Source organism: the organism of the source record quoted next, unplaced genomic scaffold (genome assembly GCF_019419815.1).
Source record: "Pyrus x bretschneideri cultivar Hongxiangsu unplaced genomic scaffold, Pyrus_bretschneideri_v1 Contig30, whole genome shotgun sequence".
NCBI lineage: Eukaryota > Viridiplantae > Streptophyta > Magnoliopsida > Rosales > Rosaceae > Pyrus > Pyrus x bretschneideri.
Window position 1 is genome coordinate 853,979 of NW_025999613.1, and position 15,202 is coordinate 869,180.

General features: G+C 37.2%; 1 protein-coding gene across 1 annotated transcript; it reads right to left on the minus strand.

Annotated features, from left to right (window-relative positions):
- Positions 1-16: 16 nt before the first annotated feature.
- Positions 17-3,184, minus strand: LOC103936958 (probable polygalacturonase). The gene is made up of 6 exons (XM_009346847.3): positions 3,009-3,184; positions 2,449-2,796; positions 1,354-1,477; positions 1,106-1,280; positions 911-981; positions 17-834 (listed from the first exon to the last, which is right to left on the minus strand). The coding sequence occupies exons 1-6, from the start codon at positions 3,036-3,038 to the stop codon at positions 125-127; spliced, it is 1,458 nt and encodes a 485-aa protein (XP_009345122.2). The 5' UTR covers positions 3,039-3,184; the 3' UTR covers positions 17-124.
- Positions 3,185-15,202: the final 12,018 nt, after the last annotated feature.

The window sequence follows — 15,202 nt, forward strand, 5'->3', positions numbered from 1 at the left end:
TGCCTTGCACACCAAGTAATCGATCCAACTTTTCAATTTAAACGTTTAATATAGTTTTGTAATATAGTCCATCAATCTTCATAAGAAACAGATTCCCTGGTAGGGAATATGATATTTCAGTCTATCACCAGTGCTCCCTCCTGTAAGAGCACACCTGAACTTGAACATTATCAATTGGCAGGCTCTCTTCTGGAAAATTGCATGCTGTAACATTGTCTGGACCCTGGTCTGCCAGAGCCTGACATGGCTGAGGAACCACGCCGCTTGAAATCCCGGCAATATCAGTGCAATTCCACGGTAATTTCTTCGCCTTCTTTGCCAGTGTAATCGTAACGTTGGATATGCAAATCCCTGTAAACGGATCGCCAGGAATCCCCTCCAACTTAGCTGCCATTGTCACATTCTCAGCAACCATGTCATGATAATTTATATTCTGAATCACAGGAAGGGCATTCGGATCGTAGCCATTATCTGCATGGGATCCGTAGTTTCCTGTCATCCAAAACGCCCATTTCATTGTTTTCATAGTCATTCCTCTCACGTATATGTCTTTCACAAACCCTCCTCTTCCCACAGCAGTTTTGATTCGAACTCCTGATTCCGAGTTAATGGCAAAAATATCCTCCGCCCTCACATCTTGGATTCCACCTGACATCTCGCTCCCAAGTGCAATCACTGCACTGAATGGAGAAATGCATGTCAGCCGTCTGATCACAAGCTGTTTCGTAGGCATCCCGAAAGCAATTCCATACTCATCCCAACCGCTCTTTACTGCTATGCAATCATCCCCAGAGACAATGTAGCAGTCCTCAATTCGAGTATTTGTGCAAGAATCTGCACAAAAACAATGGCAACTTCATAAGCACTTATAGTAGTGTAACCAAATTTTGCTTTTAAGAAAAGTGCTTACCGGGGTTGATCCCATCTGTGTTTGGAGATGTCACTGGTGCAAGGATTGTAATGCCTTGAACAAGAATATTGCTGCATTTTTCAACTTCTTTGATTAGAAAAATCTTAAAAGGGTGCTTTTCACTTCTTTCACCAGTTCTTACCACATGAAACATTAACAAAAAGAATAAAAATTTGGAGAGATGGAGGAAAAAACCTGCTGTAAATGGGATGAACATTCCATGAAGGAGAATTAACCAAGGTGAGGTTGGAAATCTGGATTTTTTCGGAGTACATGATTTCGATCAGGTACGGTCGCGTGTAATTTAACTGTCCCTTTTTGAATTTCTGCCACCATACTTCACCTTGGCCATCGATGGTGCCATTGTCACCTGGTATCAAAATGTTCAACAACTTTCTGTGCAGTATAATTCATAATTTGATTAAATTTCGTGGTTGTTTTACCTGTAATTACAACGTCAGTGAGATTGGTTCCAAATATCAGACTGATGAATCTTCCACCATCTGTGTTGTCCCTTCCTCGGCCATACGACGGAAGGGGTTCAATCACCGGCCATTCGCTCTCGTCCTACGACAATTATTGTCAAATTCTGAAAGCCTTGGAATGCCTAGACCATACTATGTGTGACCGAAAAATGATGATACACAAAATGCAATGTGTCCTCACTCTCAGGATCTCATCTTGCACGTTTTCTTTGAGGGGAATTTAAATAAGAGAGGAGACTTTCGTACTTTCTTTGTTCTCCCTATGCACTCGGCACTCCTCCCCCTCTTTTATAGGCTTAAAGTTGAATAAATCAAACGATTGAAACAAAAGTATGAGTGCAAAAGGATATAATGGTTGTGCAAAGTAAAATCACTACCCAATGACAATAAAATGTTGCACTTAAAATGCAGGACGACGGAATAAAAGTGTGAATAGCACAACAAACTCGAACGTGGGAATAGCAGTTGCCTGAAGTCTTCACAAAAATCTTATAAAAATTTGAAGGTTATTTTGGGCTTTGACTCTCTCCCTCTCGCCACAATCGCCCTGCATGCCTGCCACGGATTTGCTCTGTTTTTCTTGTTCTTTTTTACTTTTTCCCACATAATAACAGATGTAAAACTAATTTTCAGAACCAAGGAATGTGATTTACAACAAGAATGCTTTTTCTTCGACCCTTTTGTATTTAGTTTATTTTACAGGAGTTCATTTTAAATAATATTAACGACATGCTTACTTACTTGAAACGAGAGAAATCATAAATTGGAACATTGTAATAAAGAAAGAGAAGAAATGAGAACGAGATCAACTGCTCTCTCCTTCAATACAATTCTTAATGTTAGATGAATTTGAATTACATTATTGTTAACTTATTCTGAGGCTAAGTCTAACTCATGTCTCTTAAGTAGATAATAATGTTTGTTTAAAAAAAAAAAAATACAATTCCTAATGTTTACATATTGACCCACATATGTTCCTTTTTGTTCATTTCGTATGCGTTGGTAAGAGAGAAAAAAAAAGGGGAACTTTTAGGGGAAATTTTGTGTAATTACCTGAGAAGCAAGAAGAACCGCATCCTTATGGAGATAAAGCGTGAAATGGCTGGTGAGGTTGAAGCTGCCAGTTAACCATTTACCAGGAGGGACAACGAGTTGTGACCCGCCTTCTGACTCGTACTGACTCAGATGAGTGATTGCTTCTTGAAAAGCCTTAGTGTTTGATGTCGTTCCATCGCCAACTCCTCCATAATCTGTCAGAGAAGCACTTTTGGCTCTGCAACTTATGGCGCAGTACTCGAAGTATTCTCCTCCTGCATTCTCCCTCCGAGCCTTGCGGCTTTCAACTCCTTTTGTTGTGGCCAATAAAACAACAAATATTACTGCCATCACCATCTCAGATAACTGCAACATTGAAAAAAAAAATGATGGAATTTCTGTAATTTTTGTTGTTATTTTATTATTTTTATTTTTGGATGAAATCGAAAGTAATGAGAGCCAATATTGTAAATTCAACAATATGAGGAACCCACAACAAAAAGGAAGAAAAACTATATAGAGCTAAAATTTGGTGGATAAAAATAATTTGTAGAATTAATGGAAGAGTGATTAATTACCTGAGTATTCATGGAAGTCCTCCTCCTCATGGTGCAAAAAAAATGATGGTTATTCAAACTTTGTCGTCTGTAGTTTAGTTTCTTGCGAATTGAAGTATGTGTATATATAGAGTCTGCAGTTTGTTGTGTACTGTATTTATTTTCTATTGTTTTTAGTTTGATCTGCAGAGCAAAATAGATGGAGATCATAAAGTTAGTGACCTTTTCACCCAAAAAGCATCATTCTTTGAGAATGCGATGTCAATATACAAAAAAATAGAGTTTTTATCATAAATAATTTCTGAAATTTATCTTTACTATCAAGATGACCTTATGAAATTGAAAATCAATCAATTTAGTTCCTGAAAATAGGTGTTGCAAATTTATGTAATCATGTCGTCACAATTCTATTAAAAATTCCTAAATGGGCCCCATAAGATTTATGAGTTTTTATCACAAATGGTCTCTGAAATTGACTCACACCATTAAGATGATCTCTGAAATTGACTCAAACCATCAAGATGGTCCCTAAAAATCGATGAATGTGTCCTTAAAAATAGATGTCATAAATCAATATAATTCCTTCCGCCACAATTTTGTAAAATTTTTTGTTATGTGCTGATGTGGGTTTAATAATTAATTAAAAAAGTTGTCTAAATACCTTTTTGCACAATAGAATTTTTTTCTTATAATAGGACCCACTCCGAAGAGAGATCCCTTCCATAAATTCTTAAAGGCACAAGGTTTAACCAAGGCCTAAGAGGGTTTGGAAATAGTTTTCAACCAACAATAGACGCACCTCGGTTATAACCTCATTATCTCAAGGTAGACCTCGCTGTTCTTTGAGTCACAAGATCATCGAAGAACTACCAAACAAGCTCTCCAAGATTAAGGTTGTGAGGATGTTGATTGCCTAAATGTTAACAGTGATGTCCTAGAAGTCATTGCCAATCAACCAAGTCGTCTCCAAAGGTGATCTAGATCTAGGTTCAATTCGGTGAACGGTGTCAAAGTGTGTAAAGATGGGTGTATTGCGATTTTTTTAGAGAATAGACAGCAAAGGAGGTAGAGGAATGTTGACTGTGATCGGAGGTGATGGCATGACTGGGTTTTTGAGTTCACAACTTTTTATTAATTATTAAATTATTAAACCTATTTGTAATTTTTTTTAGTTTAATTAGACTTGTGTGATCCATTTATGTGTCATATGAGCATGTTTGGACCTAAATTTACACCATCGGCCCGTGCAATCAAGGCCATTGAGTGAGCATAGCTCTTAACCATCAGATGAAAAGTGAAGATAATTTTGTTATTATTGAAAGATAATATTATGATTTTTATCATAATAATTATCGTTTAACAAATTATCTTGATATTTTCTTATACGGGATAATATGATGCAAAGTAAGTTTACGAGCAAGCAGTACAATTCAAATGGACTTGGGACTCCTATTATTAGATTGAGAAGCAGCATGGGGATGGTGTATTAAGATGAGGTTTGAATAGTCAAGATCCATGGTTTGGGGATAATGTTGAAGTCAAGATAATGATGCAAATTGGAATGTCAATGGTACATGAAATTTAGATGACAGAGATCCACGACACTTAAATATTATAGCCAATCTTTGGATTAGATTGGTGTTCTGCAAAGATGAAAGGAGCACACGATATTGACCCGAGGAATGTTGACTTTGAGGGATATTATCAAAAAGGTTCTTTATCACAATATATGGACGCTGAGAGTTAGAATGGAACTGGAATACTTTATTTTAGTGGTTGAGCATTACAAAATCTATAAATAGAGGCAGTGGCAACAAAAAAAGAGACCTCCAATTCAACCCACAATTGTCCTGCGCAAACTTCTCAAACAACTTGAGATTTTTTTATTTTCTTTTTTCGCCGACACACCTTCAGTTTGGATAAACATCACTGTGAAGGCAACCGGCGAACATCTTCAGTTTGGATAAACAACACTGTTGCCGTAGAATCAGCCGTTCCCGAAGCACCTTCAGTTTGGATAAACAGCACTGTGAAGGCAACCGGTGAACATCTTCAGTTTGGATAAACAACACCGTTGTCGTAGAATCAGCCGTTCGTGAAGCACCTTCAATTTGGATAAACAGCACTGCATCGAGGTCGATTGGTTATCTATTCAAGTCTCGGCTGAGAAGGATTTTCGAATCCTTATTGGCAGAGGTCATCTCATTAGCCTTCTCAGCGAAGTGATGTGTAACCAGGTTACTACATTCAGCACCTTGGGAGCCGAATTTGATGTTGAACTTTGCAGAACTAGCAGCCTTATCTTCAGGCTTGAGAATCCAAAGGCCGAGATTTGTTCATTCCTCGGCCGCAGTTGCAACATAAAGAAGTTAGCAACGCACTCAAGGCAACATCAACAAATTTTACTCCTTGGCCGAGCTCGGCCGACAAGTTGGCACGCCCTGCATTCAACCGAATGACGTAGTTAGCTTATTAGTTACTCAACCTGCGTGCCACATAGGCTTTGTAATTTTTAGGGTCAAAATTTTGGCACGCCTAGTGGGACCCAGTGTTAAAACTACAAAGTTCATATGATATATCAATATTCCAATCCGGCTCCACGTAGTCGATTGTACGAGCTCCTAAAGGAATTGAAAAAACACAATGAGGAACGAAAGATCTTTGGAAGTGGAAAAAAATTCTTCGTGGCCATACAGAGATGCAAAAGTCATTTGCTTACATGTTGAGAATAAAAGCTCCTGTTACCCTGCAAGAGCAATGGGTAAATGAAGATAGGGCTCGATTTAATACCTGGCTAGATGGAAAATATTTTCCTTACGTTTTCGACTACAAATCGATTCCATTTGAGGAATGGTTGGTTGAAAATACCAGGGGGCAATTTTCCACTTCGGCCATAATCAAACATCGGCCTAAGAAAATTGTTAATTTGGCCGAAGAAAAAAGGCCACCTATTTTTTCGGTCGAGACTGAAAATATGGTCGGCCGAGAAGAAAAACCTAGGCCACCTATTTTTTCGGTCGAGGCTGAAAGTGTGGTAGGCCTAGAAGAAAATGTTCAAGTTTCTGAGCCAAAAATTGACTCAGAAAATAATTCGTCAGAAAAGTGTTCCAATAACGAACAAGACCAATTCATGGTTTCAGTTGAACAAACCACGCCAATCGATATGATTATTAGTGATAAAGCCGATATGGAGCAATCCCGTTCGGCTCAATTGTTCGGGTTAAAAGCCGAAATTGGCGAAATTATTATGCCTGGGGGGCATAATAATTGTCCAACACATTCAGCGCCCGAAAATGAAAAATATTCCGCCGAGTCAAAAATATTTGGAGAAAAATCTTTTCTTGGCCTAGAGCGAAATCAATTTGAGAATTTTGATGTGAAAAGATCTCGGCCCGAAATAAAACATAGTTGGCCTCCTTCACTTTACGATTCAGCCACATTTATTTTCGTTTGCTAAAATATATATATATATATATAATGAATAATTTTTTTTTTTTACCCATTTGACCTTTTAGATCGATGCATAAGAAAATAAAGGGGGCAACAAGAGCGCGGCAATCCAAATATATATATATATATATATGCTCTACACCCAATTCTTTTTGGTCTCGGCCTCGGCCCACTTTACAAAACTATATATATATATATAATAAAAAATAAAAAAAATAAAAAGGAGAGAAACTTTTGGCCGAAGGAATGGAAGGGCCGAATGAGTATAAAAATGTCATTCGGCTATTGGCTGAAGGTGTAAAAAAAAAAATGCAAAAGAGGCCGAGGATATTAACCCATTTAGCCAGCTCAGAAGTAATGCTTTTGACCAAAGTGACCGAAAGAATGCTTTTGGCCACAGGAACAAAAATCACATGCGTTGCTGACATTGGATATATAGTAGCATCACATCAATCAGGCTACCTATTTAGTCATGATTGCTGACAATGGGTTGTGTGTGTATATGTATATGCATGGCCGTGGCCAAGGAACAAGCTGTCAAGGAAGATTTTTCCCTCAGCCCTTCACCCCTAACTCTCCTCGACCTGTATCGTACATGCCGAGCTCGGCGAACTGGTGCTTGGTACAGGTTCTTTATATATATAGGCATGACCGACTAATTATATTAGGTAATCAGGTTACCTATATATCTTGGCCCTTGACGGCGTTTGATTTTCCTCGGTCCAAATTTTTTCGAGATGGTCGAAGAGGTTATTTATTAAGGTGGCCGAGCCTTGTATAGAATTGTGGCAGCCAAGGAACTGAAGGAAGACCATAGCGTTGGCAGTACAGAGATGTTGCCGAGTAAAAAGTTTCATTATCGACGATACGAGAGTTCTTCGACTGTGCTAATTTCCTTAACCATTCGGCCTACAAGCCGAAGTTCAAGGAAATTGGGGGGCAATGTTTGGACCCAAATTTACACCATCGGCCCGTACAATTAAGGCCATTGAGTGAGCATAGCTCTCAAACGTCGGATGAAAAGTGAAGATAATTTTGTTATTATTGAAAGATAATATTATGATTTTTATCAGAATAATTATCGTTTAACAAATTATCTTGATATTTTCTTATACAGGATAATAAGATGCAAAGTAAGTTTTCGAGCAAGCAGTACAATTCAAAAGGACTTGGGACTCCTATTATCAGATTGAGCAGCAGCATAGGGATGGTGCATTAAGATGAGGTTTGAATAGTCAAGATGCATGGTTTTGGGAAAATGTTGAAGTCAAGATAATGATGCAAATTGGAATGTCATTGGTACATGGAATTTGGATGACAGAGATCCACGACATTTAATATAACCAATCTTTGATTAGATTGGTGTTCTACAAAGATGAAAGGAGCACACAACATTGACCCAAGGAATCTTGACTTTGAGGGATATTATCAAAAAGGTTCTTTATCACAATATATGGACGCTGAGAGTTAGAATGGAACTGGAATACTTTATTTTAGTGGCTGAGCATTACAAAATCTATAAATAAAGGCAGTGGCAAAGACAAAAATGACCTCCAATTCAACCCACAATTGCCCTGCGTAAACCTCTCAAACAACTTGAGATTTTTTTATTTTCTTTTTTCACCGACACAGCTTCAGTTTAGATAAATAGCATTGTGAAGGCAACCGGCGAACATCTTCAGTTTGGATAAACAGCACCGTTGCCGTAGAATCAGCCGTTCCCGAAACACCTTTAGTTTGGATAAACAACATTGCGTCGAGGCCGATTGGTTATCTATCCAAGTCTTGGCTGAGAAGGATTTTCGAATCTTTATTGGTAGAGGTCATCTCATTAGCCTTCTCGGCGAAGTGAGGTGTTACCAGGTTATTACATTCGGCACCCTGAGAGCTGAATTTGATAATGAACTTCGCAGAACTAGCAGCCTTATCTTCAGGCTCGAGAATCCAAAGGCCAAGATTTGTTCCTTCCTCGGCCACAGTCGCAAGATAAAGAAGTCAGCAGCGCACTCAACACAACATCAACAAATTTTACTCCTCGTCCGAGCTTGGCCGACGAGTTGGCATGCCCCGCATTCAACCGAAGGATATAGTTAGCTTATTAGTTACTCGGCATGCACGACACGTAGGCTTCGTAATTTTTAGGGTTAACAGAGCACATAACATAATATTTGACAAAATTGTGATGGAAGGACTACGTTGATTTGCGACACTTACTTGCAGGACTACATTAATCAGTTTTCAATTTCAGGGACTATTTAGATGTCGCAAGTCAATTTCAGGGACTTTTGATGTCGCGGGTCAATTTCAAGGACTATTTGTGAAAAAAAAGGACTTATGGAACCCATGTATGTGCCGCATCAACACTTAACTGAATTTTTAACAGAATTATGATGGAATGACCACATTGATTTGCGACACCTATTTTCAAGAATTACATTGATTAATTTTCAATTTCAGAAGCAATTTGTGATAAAAATCCTAAATAGAATATGATTGTGCTCCGTTTTAGTTGTTTGAGGTCATCATTGTTCACGTGATCAGTTTCCATCCATATAGAAAAAGTTGTAGCACATTTGCTTCATAGACTTCTAAAACTGGAAGTTGAAGAAAGGCCGATATAGGGGGTTCTAGAAGATATTATGACAACCTAATGATGGTGACGATGCCGAACACACTCACCATAAACTGAATGCCAGTGCGCACTATAGAAAGCATTCTCATTTTTTCCTTGTTATTTGTGGATGAGATTCATCCTCTTCTCCCTCAAAGTTGGTTCACTTCAGTCCCCACCTTGTTATAGACCTGAGAATGGAGAGAACCCTAAAACACTAGCGGTATTATAACCGCACACGGTAAAAAGTAGTACACTACTTCCTCCATTTGTTTGAGAAATGCTAACGATAATTGCTCACGTTACGTGTAAGTGCGTGACTCACACGTGTTGTGGTTCCTTAATCCTGCTAACTTGAAAGTCACTTACTCAAGTATGATCGATTGATCGAAACATAACTTTGATTTGATTATTGTGTAAATGGTTGCTAGAACTACAAATTTGACACATTGTATACATTTGGTCAATGTTTTTTCGAATGAGATTATAGAATAGTATTGACAAAAAAAGAGTAATCAAGTGTTAATAATTTACCAAATTATACAAATCGTTCTATTGATACTTCAATATGAAACAATCTTTTCCTCTCTCATAATTGCTTTGAAAATTCTATAGTGCATGGCTTATGTGATGTAAGGGTGCATTGCGTGACTGGATTTTGATAGTCTCAATTTACCGGCAGTGCATTGGATGATTGAATTTTGACAGTCTTAGTTTAGTCGTTCGAACACCCGTACATTCCATGTAAAGGTTCATGTGAGAAATTTGGTATCCCAAAATGAAAGTGGTAATGGTGAGGTCATGTTGGGCGGTTAGTGCTTGGTGGAGTAGAAAAACAAATGGGTTTGTTATAAGACCACCAATTAAAAAAGTAAAGAAAACAACTTAATCATGGGGATATTTGGCTGATTATGATGTGTTTGATTGGGGTCCATAATTTTATATATAGTACCTTGTCGTCACAACTTGCATGTATTTTTATGGCATATGCACCGCATTATGTATACCCGTGACTTGAGCAATGGCCAGCTCTTCACGGGCACTGCTCAAGTAGTGGACTGGAGTGGAGTGCTAGGAAGCCAACTTATCTGCAAGTACATGCACCAACTTTTCTCTGTTCCTAAGCTTGATCGCAGTCCAAAATCTCATGACCAGAATAATTATATATTTTTTATATTTATGATTATAGTATTTATATTTAAGTATACAATTCACTCTCAAATTCTTAGTGGATTACACTAGACTAGTGGCTGAATCTTACCTGCTTAGTAGTTTTAGATTTATAGAATATTTGCCACTTGAGGAGAGTTCGAACATATTAAAGAGGTTTTCAAACACTTCTCAAGTGGTCTCATATGTGTTCAAGCACTGCTCCAAACGGTCTCAACAGATTATGGCTTCGAGGGTCATCCATTATGAAAAGATCTTTCTCTTAGTGGATATGTGAAAGTATGCTATGATGATCCAAAGAAACAATCAATTAGCCAAAATTTTGATCGGATATGAAATCATTGGTACTTGATCTACTGGTATTGTTATGGGGATTCTAGAGTGGCTGTATTTCTAAAACAGACTAAAAGCCTTGAATGTGTTCTCGCTATGTTGTGCAACGCAAGAAAATATGGCTAGTAATTCTCTTAACTTTCTACACTTCACTTGTGATATAAGATTAGGGGTGTGCTATCCACACAACTCATTTTACTTTTTATACACCCTTTATTAATTTCTATCTGTTGATTTTCTTCAATTAATCCGATTCAACGACCGAAAATTAAAAAGATGTGCGAAAAGTAAAATGAGATGTGTAAATATCACATCCCAAAGATTATGGTGCTGCTCAAAAAGAATACCTTCTTCCTTTCTTCACATTCATATGGACCGAAATGTGAGAAGAAAATATTGGGCTAATTTTGTGAACAGACTTGACAAACCCAATGGTCAAAGGAAGCTCAATTGAGAGACCCAGTTGGGTCGAATCCCAAATAAAGGGACAAGTGGAAACTGTTGCTTGGCTTCTTTGCAATGTAGAAATCAGTTCCACGTCTACCACGTTATTATTTTAATGGAATCAGTTGAATAGACGAAAAATACAAATTTGTTATAAATAGGCAAAAGTTAGAGAGATAATTTTTGCTAGGAAGAGGAGCGAAGCAGATACAAAATATCACATTATTTAGTTTCGTAATTATAATACAAAAGGATTGCAGGTAAAGAGAGAAAAGGAGAGACATTGATATTATTGATTTCACTTCTTTTTTTTTTGCGGTGTATTGTGTTCACACACGGAGTGCTTTTATATAGAGCCATATCCGTAAGGATTTACAAAAATGAAATGATTGCCTTTTCTTTTGAAAAACCTCACATATCAACAACAACACAACTATTCTCAAGCCTTCCTCACTATTAGCTAAAGCATGTGAACATACATTTCCATAATTTTTACAACACTCCCCCTTAGATGCCCACATATCAGCATCAGTTGCCTTGTTAAAACCTTGATAGGAAAAACCCAGTGGGATAAATCCTAGACAAAGGAAAAAGAGTAGAACATGCATGTATCATGGATACTCCCTCTTATATGTATCTCCCCTTAATTCCGCATTCTTCAAATTTAACTAATTGGTAAGCAGACCTAATCCGATACCATGCACTAGCTTCTGAAACGTGCACTTTGGTAGAGATTTTGTTAATAGGTCTACCAGATTTTCATTGGAACAGATTTGTCTGACTTCAATAACTTTAGCCTTCTGAAGCTTATGTGCACTAATAAACTTTGGAGATATATGTTTGGTCTTATCGCCCTTGATGAATCCTTCCTTCCTTTGGGTAACACAAGTTGCATTATCTTCATGAACGATAGTTGGAGTGTCTGTCTTTGAAGGTAGACCATATGAATTCCAGATATGATGGATCATTGATCTTAACAAAGAACATTCACGACTTGCTTCATGTAAAGCAAGTATTTCCGAGTGATTGGAGGATGTAGCAACTAATGTTTGCTTTGTTAAGCGCTATGAGATCACTGTATCTCCATTAGTGAACACATATCTAGTTTATGAGTGGGCTTTATACGAATCAGAGAGAAAACCAACATCTATATATCCAACAAAGATCTGGTCATTTATAGATTTCTCTAAGTAGAAGAGACCCATAACTGTTGTCCCACGAATGTATCGTAAAACATCTTTGACTCTTTTCTAATGACGAAGTGTTGGAGAAGAACTATACCTTGATAACAAATTGACTAAAAAAACTATATCTGGTCTAATACATTATGCTAAATACAATAAAGCACCTATTGCACTTAGATATGGTACTTACAGAGCAAGAATCATTTCATCATCTTCTTTTGGACGTAATGGATCTTTCTTAATGTCTAAAGAACGAACAATCATTGGCGTGCTGAGTGAAAAAGCCTTGTCCATACCAAATTGTTTCAGGATTTTTTCAATGTAAGCTGATTGATGGACCAAAATTCCATTACCACAATGCTCGATCTACAGTCCGAGACAATATTTTGTTTTTCCAAGGTCTTCCATTTTAAATTCACTTTTTAGATATTTAGCAGTTTTATTGAGCTCTTCAAGGGTTCCAACTAAATTCATATCATCGACATATACTGCCACTATAGCAAATCCAGAATTTGATTTCTTAATGAACACACAAGGGCAAATGACATTGTTGGTATATCATTCTTTGATCAAATACTCACTGAGATGACGATTATACCACATTCATCCAAATTGTTTCAGCCCATATAATGATCGCCTTAATTTAATTGCGAGCATACCTCATGGTTTGTTAGTTATTTCAGGCAACTTAAGTCCTTCTGGAACCTTCATATATATGTCAGTATCTAATTCTCTATATAGATACGCAGTGATGACATCCATAAATCGTATGTCAAGTTTTTTTGAAACCACCAAACTTATTAAGTAACGGAACATAATTGCGTCTATTACAGGAGAGTATGTCTCCTCATAATCAATTCTAAGTCTTTGTAAAAAACCTTGTGCAACGAGTAGTGCTTAATATCTTGCAATCTCGTTTTTCTCATTACGTTTTCTTGTGAATACCCATTTGTAACCCACGGGGTTTACACCAAGCGGGGTTTGGATTAACGGCCTAAAAACACTTCGCCTTTCTAAGGAATTTAATTCTACCTATATTGCAATTTTCCACTTAGGCCAATCTTGTCTCTGTTTGCATTCATCAACCGAGCAAGACTCAATATCATTGCTTAATATGATTTCAATGGCTACTGCAAATGCGAACATGTCATTTATGATTATTTCATTTTGATCCCACAATTCATTAGTACATGCATAATTTATGGAGATTACTTTGCTTTATGTACTTCTGTCTCTTTAAGGATATGTGTCTCATCAAGAACATTTTCTTTTTCTGAAAGTACATAATCCTGAATTGTGGATTTGTCATTCATTTTCCTTTCCTGAATGATTTCATTTGGATTCAGCTATGCCCTCATCTTCTCTTTCGAAGGGCTGAATCTTTTTAATCTGGGGGTCTACCACACTTCAGGCGTACACCAGATGAAACATTTGCTACCACTTTATTTTGTCCAACAAGGACATCATTAAATGCATCTGGCATTTGATTAACAATACTTTGAAGATGAACGATCATTTTCACTTCATTTTCACATGAAGTGTTTCGCGGATCAAAATGAGATAAGGTGGGCATAACCCATGTCAACTTTTGCCATTCTTCTGGAATGGTTTTTTCTCTCCCTAACAACAGGAAGACTGTCTCATCAAAGTGACAATCCGCAAAACGAGCTGCAAACATATCACCTGTCAAGGGTTTAATGATAGATGGTGAATCAAAACTCACATAAATTCTCAGTTTGCGCTGAGGTCTCATTTTAGTGCGTTACGACGGTGCAATAGGCACATAAATAGTACAACCATAAACTCGTAAATGTGAAATGTTTGGCTAATATCCAAACACGAGTTGTACTGAGGAGTATTGATGGTTGACTATAGGTCTTAATCGAACCAATGATGCAGCATGTAAAATGACATGTCTCCATGTAGAAACTAGCAATTTTGTTTTCATTAGCATAATGCGAGCTATTAATTGAAGCCACTTGATAAATGCTTCTGCTAAATCATTTTGAGTATGGAAATGAGAAACAGGGTGTTCAACATTAATGCCTAGTGTCATGTAGTAATCATCAAAGGTTTGAGACGTAAATTCACAAGCATTATCAAGTCGAATTAACTTAATAGGGTAATCTGGGAACTATGCTCGCAACTTAATTATCTAAGAAAGAAGTCTCATAAAACCTACATTTAGAGTAGACAAGAGGCAAACATGTGACCATCGGGTAGATACATCAACCAAAACTATAAAATATCAAAATGGTCCACAAAGTGGTTGAATAGGCCCATAAATATCCCCTTGAATTTTTAGAAAAATTGATGGGGATTCAGCATCAATCTTTAATAGTGATGGTCTAATTAAACTTCCCTTGAGAACAAGCCTTGCAAAGGTTATCATTTGAGATAATAATGTGTCTGCTCAATAATGGATGTCCATTAGAGTTGGTAATGATTCTACGCATCTTGGTGGATCCTATATGACCCAGACGGTCATGCCAAAGCATGTAAATTTTTGGTTCAATGAACTTCTGGTTCATGATAGTATGTGCTTCAATTGTCTTTATGTATGTATAAAACAATCCACTCGATAAACTATGCACGTTCTCCAATGTACGCTTCTGGCCATCATTGGAGGTAATGCATAAATATTCCACATTTTCTGCACTTTTCGTTTCAATGTGGTATCCATTTAAACGTATGTCTTTAAAACTCAACAAATTTCAAGTAGATCAAGTAGTGTACAACACATTTTGTATGGACAATATTGTTCCATTTGGTAATATGATTTGGGCTTTTCTTGAGCCTTCAATTACATCTAATTGGCCTGATATTGTTGTTACCTTTATTTTTGTATGCATCAAGCTTGAGAAATATTTTCGATCTTGAAGTATTGTATGTGTGGTTGCGCTATCTGCAAGACAAATATCTCCACCATTGCTCTTGTTTTGAGAATAACCATAGTTTTAATCCATGCTTTCTGAGTAAGGGAATCATAGTCAAAAACCATTTATTCATAATAAAAGGAAATT